General features: G+C 56.5%; 7 protein-coding genes across 7 annotated transcripts; 3 read left to right on the plus strand and 4 right to left on the minus strand.

Moving 5' to 3' along the window:
* Nucleotides 1-2104: 2104 nt before the first annotated feature.
* On the plus strand, nucleotides 2105-2740 carry M421DRAFT_61023 (uncharacterized protein; the record flags this gene model as incomplete). The annotated part of the gene is made up of 1 exon (XM_033595837.1): nucleotides 2105-2740. The coding sequence occupies one exon, from the start codon at nucleotides 2105-2107 to the stop codon at nucleotides 2738-2740; it is 636 nt and encodes a 211-aa protein (XP_033449635.1).
* A 545-nt stretch (nucleotides 2741-3285) lies between these two features.
* M421DRAFT_419921 (glycoside hydrolase family 3 protein) lies at nucleotides 3286-6666 on the minus strand. The gene is made up of 3 exons (XM_033592289.1): nucleotides 5942-6666; nucleotides 5545-5885; nucleotides 3286-5493 (listed from the first exon to the last, which is right to left on the minus strand). The coding sequence occupies exons 1-3, from the start codon at nucleotides 6494-6496 to the stop codon at nucleotides 3471-3473; spliced, it is 2919 nt and encodes a 972-aa protein (XP_033449636.1). The 5' UTR covers nucleotides 6497-6666; the 3' UTR covers nucleotides 3286-3470.
* A 269-nt stretch (nucleotides 6667-6935) lies between these two features.
* Nucleotides 6936-8581, minus strand: M421DRAFT_4533 (citrate synthase mitochondrial precursor; the record flags this gene model as incomplete). Its single annotated transcript, XM_033594672.1, has 5 exons — nucleotides 6936-7148; nucleotides 7212-8190; nucleotides 8240-8396; nucleotides 8452-8479; nucleotides 8534-8581. The coding sequence occupies 5 exons, from the start codon at nucleotides 8579-8581 to the stop codon at nucleotides 6936-6938; spliced, it is 1425 nt and encodes a 474-aa protein (XP_033449637.1).
* A 595-nt stretch (nucleotides 8582-9176) lies between these two features.
* M421DRAFT_61431 (isocitrate lyase and phosphorylmutase) lies at nucleotides 9177-11226 on the plus strand (the record flags this gene model as incomplete). Its single annotated transcript, XM_033595886.1, has 4 exons — nucleotides 9177-9591; nucleotides 9648-9936; nucleotides 9986-10822; nucleotides 10875-11226. The coding sequence occupies 4 exons, from the start codon at nucleotides 9177-9179 to the stop codon at nucleotides 11224-11226; spliced, it is 1893 nt and encodes a 630-aa protein (XP_033449638.1).
* A 1442-nt stretch (nucleotides 11227-12668) lies between these two features.
* Nucleotides 12669-14584, minus strand: M421DRAFT_419922 (2-methylcitrate dehydratase). The gene is made up of 3 exons (XM_033592290.1): nucleotides 14217-14584; nucleotides 13385-14162; nucleotides 12669-13332 (listed from the first exon to the last, which is right to left on the minus strand). Exons 1-3 carry the CDS (start codon nucleotides 14328-14330, stop codon nucleotides 12734-12736), a joined length of 1491 nt encoding a protein of 496 aa, XP_033449639.1. The 5' UTR covers nucleotides 14331-14584; the 3' UTR covers nucleotides 12669-12733.
* A 328-nt stretch (nucleotides 14585-14912) lies between these two features.
* Nucleotides 14913-15955, minus strand: M421DRAFT_419923 (NAD(P)-binding protein). The gene is made up of 2 exons (XM_033592291.1): nucleotides 15860-15955; nucleotides 14913-15812 (listed from the first exon to the last, which is right to left on the minus strand). The coding sequence occupies exons 1-2, from the start codon at nucleotides 15919-15921 to the stop codon at nucleotides 15002-15004; spliced, it is 873 nt and encodes a 290-aa protein (XP_033449640.1). The 5' UTR covers nucleotides 15922-15955; the 3' UTR covers nucleotides 14913-15001.
* M421DRAFT_419924 (uncharacterized protein) lies at nucleotides 15952-17292 on the plus strand. Its single transcript, XM_033592292.1, has 2 exons — nucleotides 15952-16310; nucleotides 16361-17292. Exons 1-2 carry the CDS (start codon nucleotides 16232-16234, stop codon nucleotides 17152-17154), a joined length of 873 nt encoding a protein of 290 aa, XP_033449641.1. The 5' UTR covers nucleotides 15952-16231; the 3' UTR covers nucleotides 17155-17292.
* Nucleotides 17293-17702: the final 410 nt, after the last annotated feature.

Below are 17702 nucleotides of genomic sequence, written 5' to 3' on the forward strand. Positions count from 1 at the left end.
AAATGGCTTGCGTTTTCTAAGCGTGTGGCTTAAACGTATACCGATGCGTGATATTTACACTGCAAAGAAGAGCTTACCCTTCGGGCTCAGCTGTCGTTGCGAACAGAAGCTAAGCACCTCTTACTAACGCGAAGTGACGCATTTATTGGCACAGCTGTACCGAAGAGTCAGCATAGTTATTATTTGCTTCAATACCCAATGAAGATATTATACGGTGACTCCATAAAGTGAGTCCATGATATGAGGGCGTGATCGTCAGCAAGGTCGCAAGGTATGTATCAGGTATTCGACGTCGCCGGCCTTAAGTGAGGCTGCTCCACCAAGGACCCAGACCCTTTTGAGGGGCTACGGAGAAAAGGCCTGGTTGGCGACCAATGCTAATTTGCAGCCGAACCTCGCTCCTTCATGAAAATATGAACATGTTTACATGACGTTTGTGAAAATATTCTCAATAAAGGTGTTAGGTTCGGTTCAAGGCTAGGGAGTCTCAAGAACGCATGAAATATTATTCGCTTACAATTGGTACGCTGGGCGTACGGTACTGTCCTATCCCTCGCGAAAGAAGACCGACCCGCAGGTCTACGATTAGTCTTTCAGCAACGAATAGTGTTGCCGGTACCGTTGTTTGATTGTAACGGGTAGGAACGATCCGGAGTATTCCATTGCTGAATCACATATGGTGGGCTGGAGTGACTTCGGACCTCAAAGGCCGGCATACGAAGATCGCGGATAAAGCTGGCTTTTGTGTACCAGTATCTGAAATTGATGTTGTTTTTCATCAATGGCTACGAGCAGAATGAAGCAGCGTGTCCGTTTGTAAGATGTCCAACGGCACTACTATGGTACGATGCTGGGATGCCCCAGTCTAAGTGTCACGGTATGCGATTTGGCAGGCGGACAGACTGCTTTGCAGCAACAAGCTTGCCAGTCCAGCATAAGGGAGCAGCAATGGAATGCTGGAGACCAAAGAGGGAAAGCTGCGTATAGCCCGCACGGAGCAATAGCTATAATCTGGCGGTGAGCGAGAGGCAGCAATTCATGTATCGACATGCAGAAGGGTTGCGACATCATTCCTTGTGAACGTATTGGATCAATATCGATGGTAATTATCCAATGTCTTGGACAGCCTTGCCAAGTTAGTGATGTGTATTGGCGGTGGGGCGGTCTAGTTGACGACTCGACATTAGCTACTCGACCCAATGCCGAGTCACCACGTTCTACACCAACAGACTACGAACGATAGCTATACTCCGGATTGGGGTTTTCTAACAAAAAGGCGGTCGGCCCAGCCGCTTGCACATGTTCGCATGGGAGGCAGCGGGGTTCACTCACATACGCTTCCGTCATAATTATGCAGCCTGCCGTGCCAATCGCAAGGCATGCGAAGCGCCAATGTGGGTCTCGAAGTACTCAACGAGCGATGCGCGAACCACTCGTTTGGTCAGCTGCTCTTCGTGATGGGTTGTATCTTGGTAACGACGCGCGGGATGGATGTTCGTTGTCGAAAAAGCGGTCGGGCACACCGCAGAGCCGCATGACACGGGCGAGTTCGAAAGAGTTGCGCATTGCGACTGATTCGACGGGAAGTCTATAAAGAAACATGATGCCTCAGGCTTCGAGGTTGATAATGCGAACAGAAACACTGGAAAGAACGACTGCGATATCTACCCCACAATCCACTAACGCTAAGCCCTATCTCCGGGTGACCTTGTCGAGTCAGTCACATGACGGCTCAACGCCAGAGATCACGAAGTCGCGGCGGTAAGTCCAACCAACGTTACTGCCTCGCTGCACGCCAGGAATGCCTGGTCTGGCAAGGCTATGCGTAGCCACCTGTGAGGCACGCCCTGCACAACGTAAGGCTGACGCGCGCCATGATTAACTAGACGACCCCGCCAACGTCAACACGACCTGGACGACGATTGACCGGCACGGTCCTTTCCTCTCGCCAATGCACGACTGGGAGGAAGAACCCCCAATCCACTTCCAAGACCGCCTGGCGGGTGGCTTTGCTCCTGCGGCGCTTGAGAACCCTTATCCGCACACATCGAGCGCCTCATACTCCTACCCTCTGTCGATCTACAGCGGCTCGTCCATAGCGCCCATGCAGCCTCTCGCAATACTCCACCACTCCCGGGCTTCGACTGCTTCCAACCGGCCGCCCTCGCTTGTTTCATGCACCACGATTACCGGAAGCTTAGTGAGCACGAGCATCGTAGACCAGTGCGCTGGCTACCCGTTACTGGACGAGGGCGCGGATGGCGTGCTGCTGCTGCCAGACCTGGAAGTGAACTCACCGCAGTACGAGTGCGCATTCTGGTTTCTGAGTTGCGATTTCCTGTCGCGCGACGAGTCGGAATGGAAGACGCACTGCCTGAGCCACTTCCGGGGCAAAGCTCCGCCGCGCTCTGTCCAATGTCCCCTGTGCGATTGGTGCAGGTCATGTGATGATGACGGCTTGGTGGCGTGGAGCTGCAGAATGCAGCATCTCTCCGACGCGCACCTCATCTTCGGACAGACCCTGCGGACGTCGCGCCCGGACTTCTACCTCTTCGAATACCTGTGGCAACAACGCATTATAGGCGAGGCAGACCTGAAAGAGCTGAGGGGCGGAAACCACAATCTGAACCAAGCCCCCGCGAATTTTGTAGTGACGAACCACAGATCCCCCCGACGAGAGCGAGGCTCCGATCGACAGGGCGTACAGCACGTCTCCGCCCGACGAAGGCAAGCCTCGTAAGACTGGTTCTTACTTGGAACTAACACCGGCTGGCTTCGGTCTCTCGCGCGTTCATACCGCGCACGATACCCCAGTTGTGATTTGTAACCCGTTTGTGTGTTTTGCAACATGTCCGCCTGTCTGCGTGCACGTATACACAGCATTGCTTCTCTGTGTTCCTTTTCGCGTTCACCACTTGTAATTCGCAATGCCCATTTATTGCATGACCATCTTCGCGGGCATTTTCAGCCCAGACTGTTTTCTTATGACGAAGAGTTCATTCGTGTTCATTCTGAGTCGTTGCATGGCCGACGGAGGGCGGCGTTTACCCTGTGCAGACGCAGATAGCCACGCGTATCCGACGAGGCGAAACCGTCGCTGGGCGCCGGGAGCTGGGTGGGAGAATACGCATCAGCCGTGTGGCAGAGATGCACGGAGACGCCGTTATAGAAGAGGTGCTTGAGCGTGTCACTTAAGCGTGTGCAACGGGCCTATTCTCTCGATAAGCGTGCGAAATGGAGAAGTGCGTATCAGCTTAGAACGGTGTGACCACGCAGAACGGTGAGAGCACGAAGTTTGGCAGAAAAGCCTCGTCAATATGAACAGTGAGAGTTATGTACAAGAACAAAAGCGACAAACAGCGGGCCAACGCCGATGCGCACAAATACTCTAATTATGTAACCCACCTTATAAGCCCGCGCCAAACGCCACAATAACACCAGGAAGTAACCTCTCTCCAACAAAACCCCATCTACCACGACCCCTGCAGCGGCAGATCGCGACTCGAGAAGCCCACAGCAACGCCGAACTTGCCCTCAGACGGCAGCACCCAATTCCCCCTGCCCACATGCCAATAGCTCAGATCCCTTCTCGTGAGATTGAACTGCACCTCCTGCCGTGTGCCTCCAAGACCGCGCTCCCTTGCGCCGGCCTGGAGATGCAGCTTCTCGAAGCCGCGGAGCACTCTGACGGGGAAATCCACAGCCTCTCCCGTGTCGGGGTCCGTGTAGCCCTGCGGGAAGGAGAGGTACAGCTGCACCACGACCGCGCCGTCGCGGGGCCCCGTGTTGGCCACGCTGCACGACACGGTGAGGAGCGTCGTGTAGAGATCCGGGTTCCCGCCTGGGCCGCCTCCGGCGTCGCTGAGCGGGCTCTGCGGCACGGGGACGGACGCGTGGTACGAGGTTCCCGCTGTCGAGGAGAGGTAGGGGTAGATGTACTTTTCGATCTTGACGAAATTCTTTGGGAAGAGCGCGGACTCGGGAGAGGGGAGGTCGGTTGGGTAGGATGGTGGCGCGATGCCTGCGGGGCGGGGGGAGGCGAGGGGCGATTTGGCATGCGTGGAGTGCATGACGAGGTTGGAGAGGTTGAATATCGTGTAGGATAGTCCGTAGCCGAATTCGTAGCGCGGGGCGATGGATTGCTTGTCGAAGTGGCGGTAGTCGATGTACAGCCCCTCGCTGAAATTCTGCTGCGGCGCGAGACCGTCGGATGGGCTGGGGAGGTACTTTACTTTGCTACCGGGGCCGAAGTCTTCTTCTTTCTTAGCGATGGTGTATGGGAGGTGGCCGGAGGGATTCACGTCGCCGAAGAGCACGTCGACGATTGCGTTGCCAGATTCTTGACCGGGGAGGTGGGCGATCAGAACGGCCTTTACATTGGGGATGTCGATGAACTCCTCTAGGATGACGGGGCCGACGGTGTGGACTACGACAACGACGTCGCCGGACCCCTTGCCGCAGTCTTTTGCAACATCCTTGACGAGCTCGTTGCCGCCCTTTTGAATGGAAAGATCGTTCCTGTCGCCGCGGACGTCTGACCACTTGAGGTAGCCTTCGCCAGCGTCCGAGTTGACGAAGACAATGCACAGGTCTTGGTCCTCGACGATCTCTTTCTGCTTCGGCAGCTTATTCTCAAGCCAATCGGTGACATAGACGCTGTCCTTGTCGAATGCCTCACGGATAGCAGACATCGGCTCCACGAGGTAGGGGAAGTCGACAGCGCCAGAGCCCCAGCCTGAGGCCAGAGTGCCGTCGTTGCAGCTCTGATCGGGGCACTTGTTGATGCCATCATGAGGGAGGCGTGCGTCTTCGCCGAACACAGCGACGCGAAATTTGGTCTGCCTCTTCGACTTTCCGTCCTTGTGACCTTTGCGGCTCAGTGGCAGAACACTGCCCTCGTTCTTGACCAAGACAGTGCCCTCGGCAGCCACTTTGCGAACGATGTCCTTGTGATCGCCCTGAGCGTTGACAAACTTGTTGACCACACCCGTGGTTTTATCCGAGGGGCTGCCCTCATGCAGCTTGCCGACCTCGTCGTTGGTCCAGGAAGAGAAGTTTGGGCCTTCGCTAGACCACTTATCCTGCCCGACCTGGTACCAAGATGCCACGATACGGGTGACCATGTCGTTGACGCGGTCGATGGGCACGCTTCCATTCAGGACAGCTTGTGTGAGCTTCGCGCCCCACAGGCTGTCGCCCTTGGCCCAGCGGAGGCCATCGCCTGGCATTGTCATGTCGAGGCCAGCGAGAGCGCTTGCAACGCCAGATCGCTGAGCCAGCCAGTCGGACTGCACGAAGCCCTGGAAACCCAGCTCGTCCTTCAGCACGCCGTTGAGGAGCTTGCTGTTGGCGCAAGCGTACGACGAGTTGACTTGGTTGTACGAGCACATGACAGATGTGACGCCGGCCTTGACCGAGTCGGCAAACGGCCAGGCGTACATCTCGTGCAGAGTGCGGTCATCGATGTTGCTCGAGATGGCGTTTGGGATGCCCCTATCATGAAAATGAGCGTTGTCGCAGTAGTGTGAGCGGACTGCCACTTACCACTCCCAGGCCTGGCGGAAATGTTCCTGTTCATTGCCGATGTAGTGCTTCGCAGTCGCCATGACGCCCTCCTCTTGAATGCCCTTGATGGTCTGCGCAGCGGCGATACCCTGGAGCACAGGATCGCTGCCAAAGCCCTCCCAATTGCGGCCTCCAGCAGGCATCCGGCCAAGCGGACCCATGGCAGGCCCGAGCAAGACGTTGATGCCCTTGAGCCGTGCTTCCTTGCCGTGAGCCTTGCCGCGCTGGTACATGAGCTCCTTGTTCCAGGTGGCGCCCACGGTGACGCCGGCGGGGAACGCGGAGATGTTGTCTGCGAAGCGAATACCGAGCGGACCGTCCTACGGCGTGTTAGCACCCGGCAAGTCAACAAGTCAACAAGTCAATCGATGCATACCTGCAGACACAGCTGAGGGAACTTGAGCCTCGGCACAGCGCCGTTGTTGCCCACACACATGTCCATGCTCCAGCCAGTGCCCGTTGTGATGTTGACCTTCTCGACCAGCGTCATCTGCTTCACCAGCTCCGCGGCCTTTTTGTAGCTCTGCTCCCACAACGGGTCGGCGCCGCCCTTTGGACTTGGGTACCATGCCGGACTCAGTCCATCGAGGGGCACGCTCGCCTTGTACGCCCAGATGCCGCCCGCAGCCAGGAGAAGCACCGTCGCAGCGACAAACGTCAAGAGCCAGCAGCAGCACCGGCCGGCCGAGAGCCCCTTCCTCCGCGCGAACGAGTCTTTGCCCGAGGCTTTGCGCACTTTGAGGTCGCCGGCGCTCTTCTTGCGCTTCAGCTTGCGGTCGAAGGCGAGCGGGTCGTGCTCTTCGAGGTCCTCGAGCGTCGCGTTGGATTCCGAGGAGAAGCGGGTGGGCGTGGGCTCGGCGTCGTCATCGGTTGGGGCGTCGAGACGGGCGTACTTGCCGCGACGCGGCTGGTGCGACTCGTAGGGCGGCATTGCGTAGAGTGCGGGTGTTGGAGGAGTCGCGGTGGCGGCGGTCGGTGGCGGCGGTCGACCGTCGAGCTCAGTCTAATACTAGCGCATGGGGAGAATCGGGTCTGCGTTGGGCGGATGCGATTGCTGCACTCGCTTGCTTATGAAGCCAATGGCGCGTCTCACGAGGCGTGAAGGAGATGTGGAGCACCCCTGGTTCCTGGCCTGTCGATCTTGTGGGTTCGCGCTAGGCAACCCCTCCCGGAGTACCCGTAGCACCCACGATATTTCTGGCGATTGGCCTGCCAGCAGAGCACGATAGGCTTGCATCCTCACAGTCACAAGCACACTATCATCACCCAACGACCCGCTGGCGCACTGACGCGTTTGCAGTCTAGTCTCCATTTGGCTCAACGCTGGAATTACTATCGACACACACTTTCTTCTGGTCCGTCCAAACAGCCTACGCGCCAACCTGGTCCAAGATGCCCTGGAGGTTGATGCTCTTGGGGCGCTCGATGGGCAGACCCAGCGCACGGTCCCAGATGAGCTGTGCGAGCGGGCCGAGACCACGGCTCACACCGAACGTCGCCGTGTAGTAGAGTGTCTCCTTGAAGCCGTAGTGGTGGAAGAGCACGCCCGACGACGAGTCGACGTTGGGGAAGGGGTTCTTCGTCTGTCATGGGGTTAGAGACGTCTTTCGCATCATCGATGAGGGGGGTTTGAGTTCTTTGCATACCTTGCCGTGCTCGGTCAGCACACCAGGAGCCACCTCCGAGTTCTTCTTCACAAGCTGGTACACTGGGTCCGCTGCGACCTCGGGGCGCGCATCCGCAAAATCCATCAGCGCCTGGAAACGCGGGTCCGGCTTCCTGAGCACCGCGTGCCCGTATCCGGGGATCACACGGCCGGACTTCAGAACGCTCCAGAGGTACTTGTTCACGTCGCTCTCGGTGAACTTCTCGCCGACCGCCTTCTGCATGTCCAGGATGAACCGGAGCACTTCCTGCGCAGCGAGACCGTGGAGCGGACCAGCCAGACCCTGGAGACCCGCGCTGTAGCTGAGGAAGGGATCGCTGAGCGCGGAACCGACGAGGTGAGTGGCGTGCGCCGACACATTGCCGCCCTCGTGGTCGCCATGCAGTGCAAGGTACAGGCGCAGGAGGTCTTGGAAGCCCTCGTTCTCCTTGCCAGGCTTGCCCAGCATGGCTGCGAAGTTGTACGACCAGTCCTGGTCGAGGTCGACCTCGTTGGGCAGCGCGCCGCCGCCGCGGTACGCGTTCTGGTAGATTTTCGCGGCGATGGTGGGAAGCTTGGCGAGCAGGCTGATGGAGTCGTCAAAGGTGGGCTCCCAGTAGTCGGCCTTGTTGATGCCCTTCTCGTAGGCCTTGGCGAACTTGGACTCGTAGTTCAGCGCGGACACGGCGCACGCGAACTGGGTCATGGGGTGCAGGTCCTTGGGGAAGTCGTCGAGCATCTTTGCGACGAAAGCAGGGATCTGGGCTTTCTCTGCCAGCTCTCGCGACAGAGCGCGCGTCTGCGAGACGGAGGGGACTTCTCCGGTGAGCAGGAGCCAGAACATGGCCTCGGGCAGCATCTCAGTGCCAGATGTGCCCTTGGGAAGCTCCTTTTGGCAGTCCTTGATGGTCTTGCCGTGGAAGCGGATACCCTCGTTGGCATCGAGGACCGAGCCTTCCCAGACCATAGCCTTCAGGCCTCTGCAGCTGTGTTAGCGAAGGCTGTGGATGCATCGTCGAAAGCGCATACCGCATGCCGCCGAGCGCATTCTCGACCTTGACATCGCCGAGCTTCTTGTCGGCGTGGGCCTTGACCTTCTTCAGCAACTCGCGCTTTGCAGGCAGAACCCTCTCAAAGGTCTCCTTCAGCGTTGGCTCGGAGGACGAGGAGTAGCTGCATGCTTGCACTGCGTCGATCCTGTTAGCGCATTGTGGAGTCGTTTGTAGCAGTCAATTGCGCACCAAATGCAAGAGGTCGAGTAGCCGAGGGCTGCAGCAGCTCCTGTTAGCAAACACAGGCGCAATCGAGGTTGTGCAAGCTCACCTTTGCAGCTCGCAGCGCTCTCGCCGCAGTTCGTGCGCTCAGGGCCATAGCTTGGAGTTTCTGGGGGGGATAAGCCGGGGTAAGCTTTGCGGGGAACACAGCAGCTGTCTTGCTTCAAGGAACGGCAAGATCAGGGATTGTCAACTGTCGTGCGTGCAGAAACAATAATGCGGGCACAGGGCACGAAAGAATGGGCACGAAAGAAAGGGCAGACGGCAATGCTCGGCTACTCCCAAGCCCAGCGCGCAGCGTCGTCCGGTGCTGCGTGCGACGTCAACGTACCGAGGGGCACCGTCGTGTGCGGCTTGGCGGCGGAGGCTACCCTCGGCTTCTCGGTCTGGAGGCGAAGCGTCCCCAAGCAGTACGGTGAATAGGCCCTAGACACTGTAAGGCTCTAAACACTATAAGGCTCTGGACACTACTGCAAGGCTCTGCAAAACATGAGTTCCGCGCACGGAAAGCACGCCTAGGCTCAACAGCAAGAAGTGTGCTGGCGAATCTTGACACTCCATCCGAGTCATAGGACGATAGCTCCGCAATATCCGCAGCAGCTGTTGCTTACCACATCCGTCCCGAGAAAAGCGTCTACGCCTCACGCGTGAGCTCTGCTGGCTGGAGCTTCCTCTTCCACACCTCAATCGCAATGCTGCGCACAGTGGCCCGCTCCGTCGCGCGCCAGAGCCGTACGCTGAGACCTGCGAACCGCGCACCGCAGCTCCTCCGTCCGCTCTCCACCACGGCGTGTCGCATGTCGCGCTCGACGCTCAAGCCGGTCGACCCTCCCGTGTCGGCTGCGCTGCCCGGTGACTCGTTCCAGTTGCTCCCGGAGGCTGCAAAGGCAGGAGCGGCCGAGGATGCGCTCTTCGACGAGCAGGTGCAGGCCGTGAAGGACTGGTGGGCGTCGCCGCGCTACAATGGCATCAAGCGCCCCTACTCGGCCGAAGATGTCGTGAGCAAGCGTGGTGCGCTGCAGCAGTCGTATCCCAGCTCGCTGATGGCGCGCAAGCTGTTCAACCTGCTGGAGGAGCGCGCGGCCAAGGGCGAGCCCGTACATACAAGTGCGTTCAATCCAGCTTCTTCTGGTGGCCTAGTGACTGATACTCTCTTCTCGTAGTGGGCGCTATTGACCCTGTGCAAATGTCCCAGCAAGCCCAAAACCAGGAAGTGCTCTACGTCTCCGGCTGGGCATGTTCATCCGTCCTCACCAGCACCAATGAAGTCTCTGCCGACTTTGGCGACTACCCCTACAATACTGTACCGAACCAGGTGCAGCGTCTCTTCAAGGCACAGCAGCTCCATGACCGCAAGAACTGGGACAACAGGCGGAAGATGAGCCCGGAGCAGCGGGCGAAGACACCGTACCTGGACTACATGCGTCCCATCATTGCCGACGGTGATACGGGGTGAGCAGAGTGGGAACAACATCTGCGTACTGTGCTGACAAACAAACAGCCACGGTGGCCTTTCGGCCGTCATCAAGCTGGCCAAGCTCTTCGCCGAGAACGGGGCCGCCGGAGTGCACTTCGAGGACCAGCTCCACGGCGGCAAGAAGTGCGGACATCTGGCAGGAAAGGTCCTGGTGCCTGTTGGTGACCACATCAACCGCCTGGTCGCTGCACGATTCCAATGGGACACCATGGGCTGTGAAAACCTCGTCATTGCTCGCACCGACTCGGAGAGCGGCAAGCTGCTATCCAGTGCCGTCGATGTCCGCGATCACGAATTCATCAAGGGCGTCACAGAAGAGTCGGAACCTCTGGCAGAAACGCTGCAGAACATGGAGGCAGCCGGCGCGCCGGGCAAGGAGATCGATGCTTTCGAGGCAGCATGGGTGAAGAAGCACAAGCTCGTCACTTACGACGAAGCTGTTGTGCAACATCTCGAGAAGGATGGCGCATCGCAGTCCACCATCGACGCATACCTCAACGAGACCAAGCAGAATCCGAACCTGTCCCTCCTCAAGCGTCGCGAGCTCTCAGCGAAACACACCAAGAGTCCCGTCTATTTCAACTGGGATATTCCACGGACACGCGAGGGTTTCTACCACTACAAGGCCGGAGTGGCTGCTGCCACAAAGCGAGGCAAGGAGTTCGCGCCGTATGCTGATCTCTTGTGGGTGGAGACAGGAGACCCAAGTGTCGAGAAGGCTGCTGCTTTCGCTGGCGAGATTAGGGAACAGTTCCCCGGCAAGAAGTTTGTCTACAACTTGTCACCCAGCTTCAACTGGATGGGCCAGGGATTCAGCGAGGAGGCTCTGAAGAGCTTCGTGTGGGATCTGGCCAAGCACGGGTAAGTTGCACTTTCCTCTTCAGCTAACGGGAAAGCACTAACAAGGCACTAGCTTCGTCTTCCAGCTCATTTCCCTCGCCGGCATTCACTCGACAGCGACCATCACCTGCGAGCTATCGCGCGCCTTCAAGGATGAGGGCATGCTTGCATACGTCAAGCTTGTGCAGGCTCGCGAGAAGGAGCTCGGCTGCGACGTCCTGACACATCAGAAATGGAGCGGTGCCAGCTACATCGATGGCATCCTCGGCCACATCCAGAGCGGTAGCTCAGGCAGCAAGAGTATGGGAGACGGAAACACAGAGACAGGTATGTCGACATCTCAAGACGAGCTATGCCTCAAGCTAACTGTACGCAGGCTTCTAAGTACTCGACAAGCAATAGATGCAATTCAAATTCGGCACTAATCAAATCTGCAACCAACCTAACCTGTCACGATGCGTGTGCTGCAGACAGGACGTGCATGACAATCGCTAAACCAAGTCAGAAACGATCCAGCGAGCTATCCCTTCAGCCTCGTACCCCGCTATATGTTGTTCGTGTCGACACCATAGAAACTGTAATCATAACAGACATACTGCTGTTCGAGTATCAAGCGCTGTCGGCACGCGAGATGCGTCTGCTCGTGCCTGAAGCGGCAGACTTCAATTCTGGCTTCTCTCGGTCACCTAGAACGGCTGGTATCGACAACTCGAACCTCCACTTTACTATATTGTCGCATGCCTGGGCGTGTCACACTCACCCTGACACGTTCCCGATCTCATACAATGGCCGCCAGCTTTATGTGCATTATAACCTCTACACTGCACTGCCTTTCCTTGCTCGACGATACAACAGTACCAAAAGTCTGGCTACATCGTATTGGGTTGACGCTGTGTGTATCAATCAAGCGGATGACAGGAGAAAACCAAAAATCCGCTGGTGAACACGATATATCGGCGCGCTGACAAGATACTCGTTTGGCTCGCCGTAACGCTCGTGCCAGGAGCGCAAAAGTGCATACCACGCGAGATCAAGCGATTGCCTCTACTAATCAATGAGCCTGCGCGGTCCTGCCAGCCTAGCCCTGGAGCCAAAATCACGCCCGATGTCGTCGTCGGTCGCGAACTCGGCTACCCTGGACGCGAGGTGGGACGTCGTCGTTCGTCTTATACGCACTCCTCACTTCCGGAGGGTGTGCATGGTGCATGGTGCAAGAGACATCGTCAGCCAAAATATCACATTCCTTTATGTAGACCACGGATCGAATCGCACTTAATAGACAAGGCAGGTTCTGACAGTTCACACATCACACGATGGGCCGTGTACGACTAACGACTGAAACGCCAATGCGGATTCAAGCACAATACACCAGTCTACATACGAGGATGCACGTCAGCAAGCTCTGTGCAGCAGGGATATTATAAGTACAGCCAACACCCGCTTCAGGGCAATGGATCTGATGTTTCGAAAGCCACAGCACAGAGAAGCGAGGAAATATCCAAGATTCTGGTCTTTCAGGACCGAGTCAGCGACAGGGAGAAGAACATAAGAGCCGAGTTGGTGCAGTTTCGGAATCGAGCGGCGGACTGTGTGTGGATGGAGGATGAAGTAGATTGCACATCAACCTTTTGTCGTGGGCGCCGTTCACGTGCACTACTGGTCTCAGATGAGCCCGCGGTCGGTGGATGATCCATTCGCCCACGCAGCCTGATTGACGGTTGAGCGCCGTTTCCAGCGCGGTGCAGTGGCAGCACTATACTGGCCTTTGTGTCCGATATTTATACCATTGCCTGGCATATTTACATTGGGTTGTGGGGACGCTGCGCATAAAATGAGAGTCATCAAGGGTATACGCATTACGGGGCAATAGAGTCAAGGTTGGTTGCGAGAAATCAACGTCTCTTTTCAGGACGCTGCGTGACATTATCATATCTAGTTCTTCACATACAGATCAACGTACTCATCAACGTCCATGTTGTCGATGGTCTTAGCATCCTGTGCCAGAGCAACGAGCTTGTCAACGTGCTCAGCAGGGTAGTGAGGGCCAAGATGCCTCTTGTACTTGGCCAGAATCTCGGGCTTAGCCTCCTCGCGGCGCAGACGGTGACCAAGAGGAGCCTCAACAACCTCCTCCTCAAGAACCGTGCCGTCCTTGAGTGTGACGGTGAGCGCGTTGGAAATGGTGCGCTTCTCAGGGTCATGGTAGTCCTTGGTGAACTGGGGGTCCTCCACACAGCTGATTTTCTGACGCAGAGACTCTACGAGGGCGGACTGTGCGGCCTCGCTGTCATCGGGGTAGTCGGTGGCCTCCAGGCGGTTGAAAACGAACATAGTCGAGACCATGTACTGAACGCAGTGATCACGGTCGGCGAAGTTCTCCATGGGCTTGAACTGCTTGTCGATGATGCGGATGCATGCCTCGTGGGTGCGGTTGACGACGTGCTCGATGTCCTCGGCAGACTTGCCCATGGCCTTGAGCTTCTTGTTCAGGCGCTGAGCGGCCTCGACGGCGGTCTGGGAGTGGAACTCGGCTGCCTGGGGTTAGCTTGCGGTCTTTCGGACTCGGGTGGAATATGTGCTTACCAGGGTAGGAGACCTTGAAGAGGACATTCTCCATGACGTAGCTGCCGTATGGGCGCTGGAACTGGAAAGGCTTGCCGCCGAAGTTGACGTCGTAGAAACCCCAGGTAGGAGCGGACAGAACAGTGGGCAGACCCTGCTCACCCTTGAGCACCTTCAGGACGAGGTTGACAGCGGTCTGGCAAGCATCACCGGCAGCCCAAGACTTGCGGGACATGGTGTTGGGGCTGTGCCTGTATGTGCGCATGGACTGGCCATCGACGAAGGCCTGCGAAACAGCATCACGAGTCTGAGCCTCACTGAGACCCAGCATCTTTGAGACGACGGCAGTCGAGGCAAGCTTGACGAGGATAACATGGTCAAGACCGACCTTGTTGAACGAGTTCTCGAGGGCCATGCAGCCCTGGACCTCGTGTGCCCTGATCATAGCTTCCAAGACATCGCGAACCTTGAAGATCTTGCCGTTGCCGAGATTTCCACCGTTCTTGTTGGTACGGTTGACCCAGTCGGCGGTCGCGAGAATAGCGCCCAGGTTGTCTGAAGGGTGACCCCACTCAGCAGCGAGCCAGCAGTCGTTGAAGTCCAACCAGCGGATCATGGCACCGATGTTGAAGGCACCGTTGATGGGATCAAGCTGGTAGTTTGTGCCAGGAACCTTGGTGCCGTTGGGGACAACAGTGCCCTCGACGGTGGGACCAAGGATCTTCCTGCATTGCTCGAACTGCAGACCCTCAAGACCACAGCCGAGAGTGTCAACAAAGACCCATCGTGCTGTGTCGTACTAAAGGGCGTTCGAATTAGTTCAGTCTGCGATTGAGTGATCCATTGGCCGTACCGCGAGCTCAGAGTCGATCTTGACGTTGTGGATGTAGTTTGCGATGTCCTTGATCTCAGGGTCGTACTCGCGCTTGCCGCTGACGGGCGGTGCGGAGCTCTTGAGAGAAGTCATGGTGGAGAAAGAGCTTGCAGCTGCTGCGCGGGGAGCAATTGAAGCTGTGGGGGCAGCGCGGAGGGCAATTGGCCTAACAGCTCGGCTGAGGACTGTGGACCGTTGGCGAAGCGCGCGTGAAGCGCTGCACAAATTGCGACTGAAGGCCGACATGGTCAGTTTGGCTCTTGAGCTCAATGACCACCAATGCAGCGTAAGAAGGGAGTGTCGTACTAGGCGTGGTCTGAGAAGCTTTGGTTTCTGGGGAAATGAAGCAGAGGACTGGCGCTCGGCTCTCAGAGTTCGGGAGGAAGGATACCGGTACGCCGTGCCTTACCGAGGCTGCGGCCATGCATCACCCGCGGCACATATTGTGGGCGCTAGGTGAGGCTCAAGAAGTTGTGCAATTCCTTCTCAATCACATGCAAGGCACGATTTGAGACACATGTCTCTTAACAACCTACAACAATAACGATGTTGAGGCTCCATACCTCGCCTGAAGCCGCACTCTACGAATGCACAGACGCTTTGGGTTCGGTATAGCCGAGCCTCACGGTCCACTCGAGTAGCTATCTGACCATCTGATAGCAGTCTAGCCGAGAACAGCCGTTCTTCAGTCGCACCCATCGACTGATCGCCTTCTATTTCAGCATGCTTTCAATTACTGGCTATCTTGGTTCGCGTAGTCTGGTTTACAACGTCTTTTTGTTGGGTCCCACGGTCCCCCTCAGCTTCCCAAGCTTGAAGACATAGGTGAAGTACCAGTCGAAGATCTTCGTTGGCATCCACTTCCAGCCAAACCATACGATCCAGCTCATCTTGCCCTCCCAAATCTCTCGCTGCCGACCAAGCCAGCCATCTCCACGCAGCACCTGCCTTACACAGCTCCTAGCATACTGCTTGGTGTCCATGCCGAGCTGCTGGCTGTGTGTCAGTCTGCGCTCATATTCAGGCGCAAGCGGTTGCATGTAAGAGCCTGGCGGTAGCTGCCGATGTGTTCGTGCGATGTTCGACGTGACGCCACCAGTGATCACATTCACAACGCGTACGCCGAGGGGTGCAAGCTCGACGCGCAGAGTGTTCGTGTATGAGTGCAGGGCGGCCTTCGAAGCGTTGTATGGTGCACCCCAGACGTATGGCAGAATGCCTGCGACTGAGCCCGTTTGCACAATGGTACCCTTCGCCTCGATGAGGAGCGGCGTGAACTCCCTGCACATGTGCATCACAGCGAAGACGTTCGCCTCGAAAAGCTCGTGCAGCTCATCGGTGTCGTAGTCGAGTGCTGGCACCACGTAGTTCCGTCCAGCATTGTTGTAGAGGATATCGAGCTTGCCGTTCGTGATTTCGATGACGCGCTTGCGAAGCTCTCGTATCGAGTCGATGCTCGTGAGCTCCAGGGGAAGGAAAGTGATGTTCTCGTGCGGCGAAGAGTACTTCGAGGGGTCACGGACAGTGCCCAGCACCTGGAATCCCTTCTCAGCAAATTCCAGCGCGAGGAAGTGGCTATCACATGTCAGTCGCGAGAGGCGTGTTGCTGGCGGTCGACGTACCCAATCCCTCCTGGCGTACATCCTGTAATCAGCGCGAACTTCTGTCTCTGTTGCTGAGTCATTGCGATTGCTCTTGAGTGTAGACCAGCAGTTTCGTCTGCACAATCACTTTCGCCGCGTCAAGGAGCAACCGAGGCATGGCCATAGCTCCTGCCCCGCTCTGACGTCTCACCTGCGTTGGTAACCCTTCCGGACACTGCTGCCGACGATCCAATTGAAGTCTCCAAAGCTTCGAAAGCTATGCAGCTCTCTCTCTTCAGCCGACGTCTATTTCCCCCTCAGCTCTTGATCCAGCCCGCAATCCCGCACCTGGACAGCTCCCATCGTTAGTAGGACAGCACTTATCGATCAAGAGAACATTACAACATCGCAATGCCTCCGGCCGCATGGATACAAGAAAACATTCCGGTGCTGCTGCGGCCATCGCTGCTTCTTGTGACTGCAATCTATCGTACGTGTGTCAAGCACCGGCAACAATTCTTCAGATCTAAGAATCCACAGACTTCTTCATGACCGTATTTGAAGTCAGTTTCGTCGAACGCAGACCGCTATCGCTCTTCAACATCACCAAGCTTCGCCACAAGTCGTTCGCCCGCCTCTGGACCAAGAATGGAGAAGCAATGTCGATCGAGATGCCAGGTCCTCTGACAGAGCTCCTGTCTGCCTGCGAAGGTGTTGTCCTCGATATCGGCCCTGGATCTGGCGAGATACTATCTCGTTTTGACGCAACCCGTATCAAAGCCATGTATGGCGCGGAGCCGGCCGAGGTCCTCCACAAAGGCCTGTTAAGGAACGCGGAAGAGAAAGGTTTTGGAGAGAAGTACCACGCCCTGTTGTGCGGTGGTGAGCCTGAGAGCCTCATCCCGGCGCTTCACAAGAGTGGTATCTTGGACATCAGTGGCAGGGCCGGTCTGGCTTCGGATGGCGTGTTCGACGAGATCTGCTGTGTGCGGGTATTGTGCAGTGTACCTCACGCGCAGGAAACCATCAATGGCCTTTACAACCTGCTCAAGCCTGGCGGTCGCATGATTATATGCGAGCACGTCGTCAATCCTTGGAGGACCGAAGGCCGGATGCTTGCGCGTTTCATGCAGATCATCTACACGCTACTCGGCTGGCCATTCTTCATGGGTGACTGCGAACTACAGAGGCATACACCAGATTTCCTCAAGGCAGCTGGCGACTGGGACAAGTTCGATCTGAAGTACTACGGGCCAAAGGACGCGATTCCGTTCGTTGTGGGTGAGTTAGTGAAGAAAGGTGGGAGGTCTTACGCGGAGGTGGTCAAAGAATAAGCTTGTCATCAATCGCGACGACGCTGAAGAGTGGAGATTATGAGAGGTATTCAAGGCCTTGCAATTGAAGCCAGTTCGAAGTACAGACCGTGCACCTGATAATCGTTAGAATAATTTTAAATGTTATATGAATTTCCTAACAGCTGTTTTTCCTCACATACGACCATAGGACGTTGAAAACAAGGCTTCCCGTTCGCTCAGCCCTATTTAAGCAGCGTACCGGTGGATTAGTAGTTAGGTGGGTGACCACTAGCGAATACCCGCTGTTGTATGTTTTTGCCATCATTTGGCTCTTGCAACCAAACATCAGCTGTCTGCGCACGAAGCCTTCACTTCGTCAACAGCATCCTTTACTTTTTTCTTCTAGAAAGTAATACTGCTTGTGTTATAAGATTATTATTATTAATAATAAGCAAACCTCTCACATACGACCATAGGACGTTGAAAACAAGGCTTCCCGTTCGCTCAGCCCTATTTAAGCAACGTACCGGCGGATTAGTAGTTAGGTGGGTGACCACTAGCGAATACCCGCTGTTGTATGTTTTTGC

This window comes from Didymella exigua (assembly GCF_010094145.1).
Source record: "Didymella exigua CBS 183.55 unplaced genomic scaffold M421scaffold_11, whole genome shotgun sequence".
Taxonomy (NCBI): domain Eukaryota; kingdom Fungi; phylum Ascomycota; class Dothideomycetes; order Pleosporales; family Didymellaceae; genus Didymella; species Didymella exigua.

What these genes read in the sequence shown, in the direction of transcription:
- M421DRAFT_419921 (XM_033592289.1), bottom strand. Translation starts at nt 6,496, where the DNA reads ATGCCGCCCTACGAGTCGCACCAGCCGCGTCGCGGCAAGTACGCCCGT. An exon ending in TCCCTCAGCTGTGTCTGCAG is followed by an intron (nt 5,886 to 5,941) that starts GTATGCATCGAT and finishes AACACGCCGTAG; the next exon opens with GACGGTCCGCTCGGTATTCG. An exon ending in TTCCGCCAGGCCTGGGAGTG is followed by an intron (nt 5,494 to 5,544) that starts GTAAGTGGCAGT and finishes TTTTCATGATAG; the next exon opens with GGGCATCCCAAACGCCATCT.
- M421DRAFT_419922 (XM_033592290.1), bottom strand. Translation starts at nt 14,330, where the DNA reads ATGACTTCTCTCAAGAGCTCCGCACCGCCCGTCAGCGGCAAGCGCGAG. An exon ending in AGATCGACTCTGAGCTCGCG is followed by an intron (nt 14,163 to 14,216) that starts GTACGGCCAATG and finishes AACGCCCTTTAG; the next exon opens with TACGACACAGCACGATGGGT. An exon ending in CTTCAAGGTCTCCTACCCTG is followed by an intron (nt 13,333 to 13,384) that starts GTAAGCACATAT and finishes AACCCCAGGCAG; the next exon opens with CCGAGTTCCACTCCCAGACC.
- M421DRAFT_419923 (XM_033592291.1), bottom strand. Translation starts at nt 15,921, where the DNA reads ATGACTCAGCAACAGAGACAGAAGTTCGCGCTGATTACAGGATGTACG. An exon ending in TGTACGCCAGGAGGGATTGG is followed by an intron (nt 15,813 to 15,859) that starts GTACGTCGACCG and finishes GACATGTGATAG; the next exon opens with CCACTTCCTCGCGCTGGAAT.
- M421DRAFT_419924 (XM_033592292.1), top strand. Translation starts at nt 16,232, where the DNA reads ATGCCTCCGGCCGCATGGATACAAGAAAACATTCCGGTGCTGCTGCGG. An exon ending in TCTTGTGACTGCAATCTATC is followed by an intron (nt 16,311 to 16,360) that starts GTACGTGTGTCA and finishes AAGAATCCACAG; the next exon opens with ACTTCTTCATGACCGTATTT.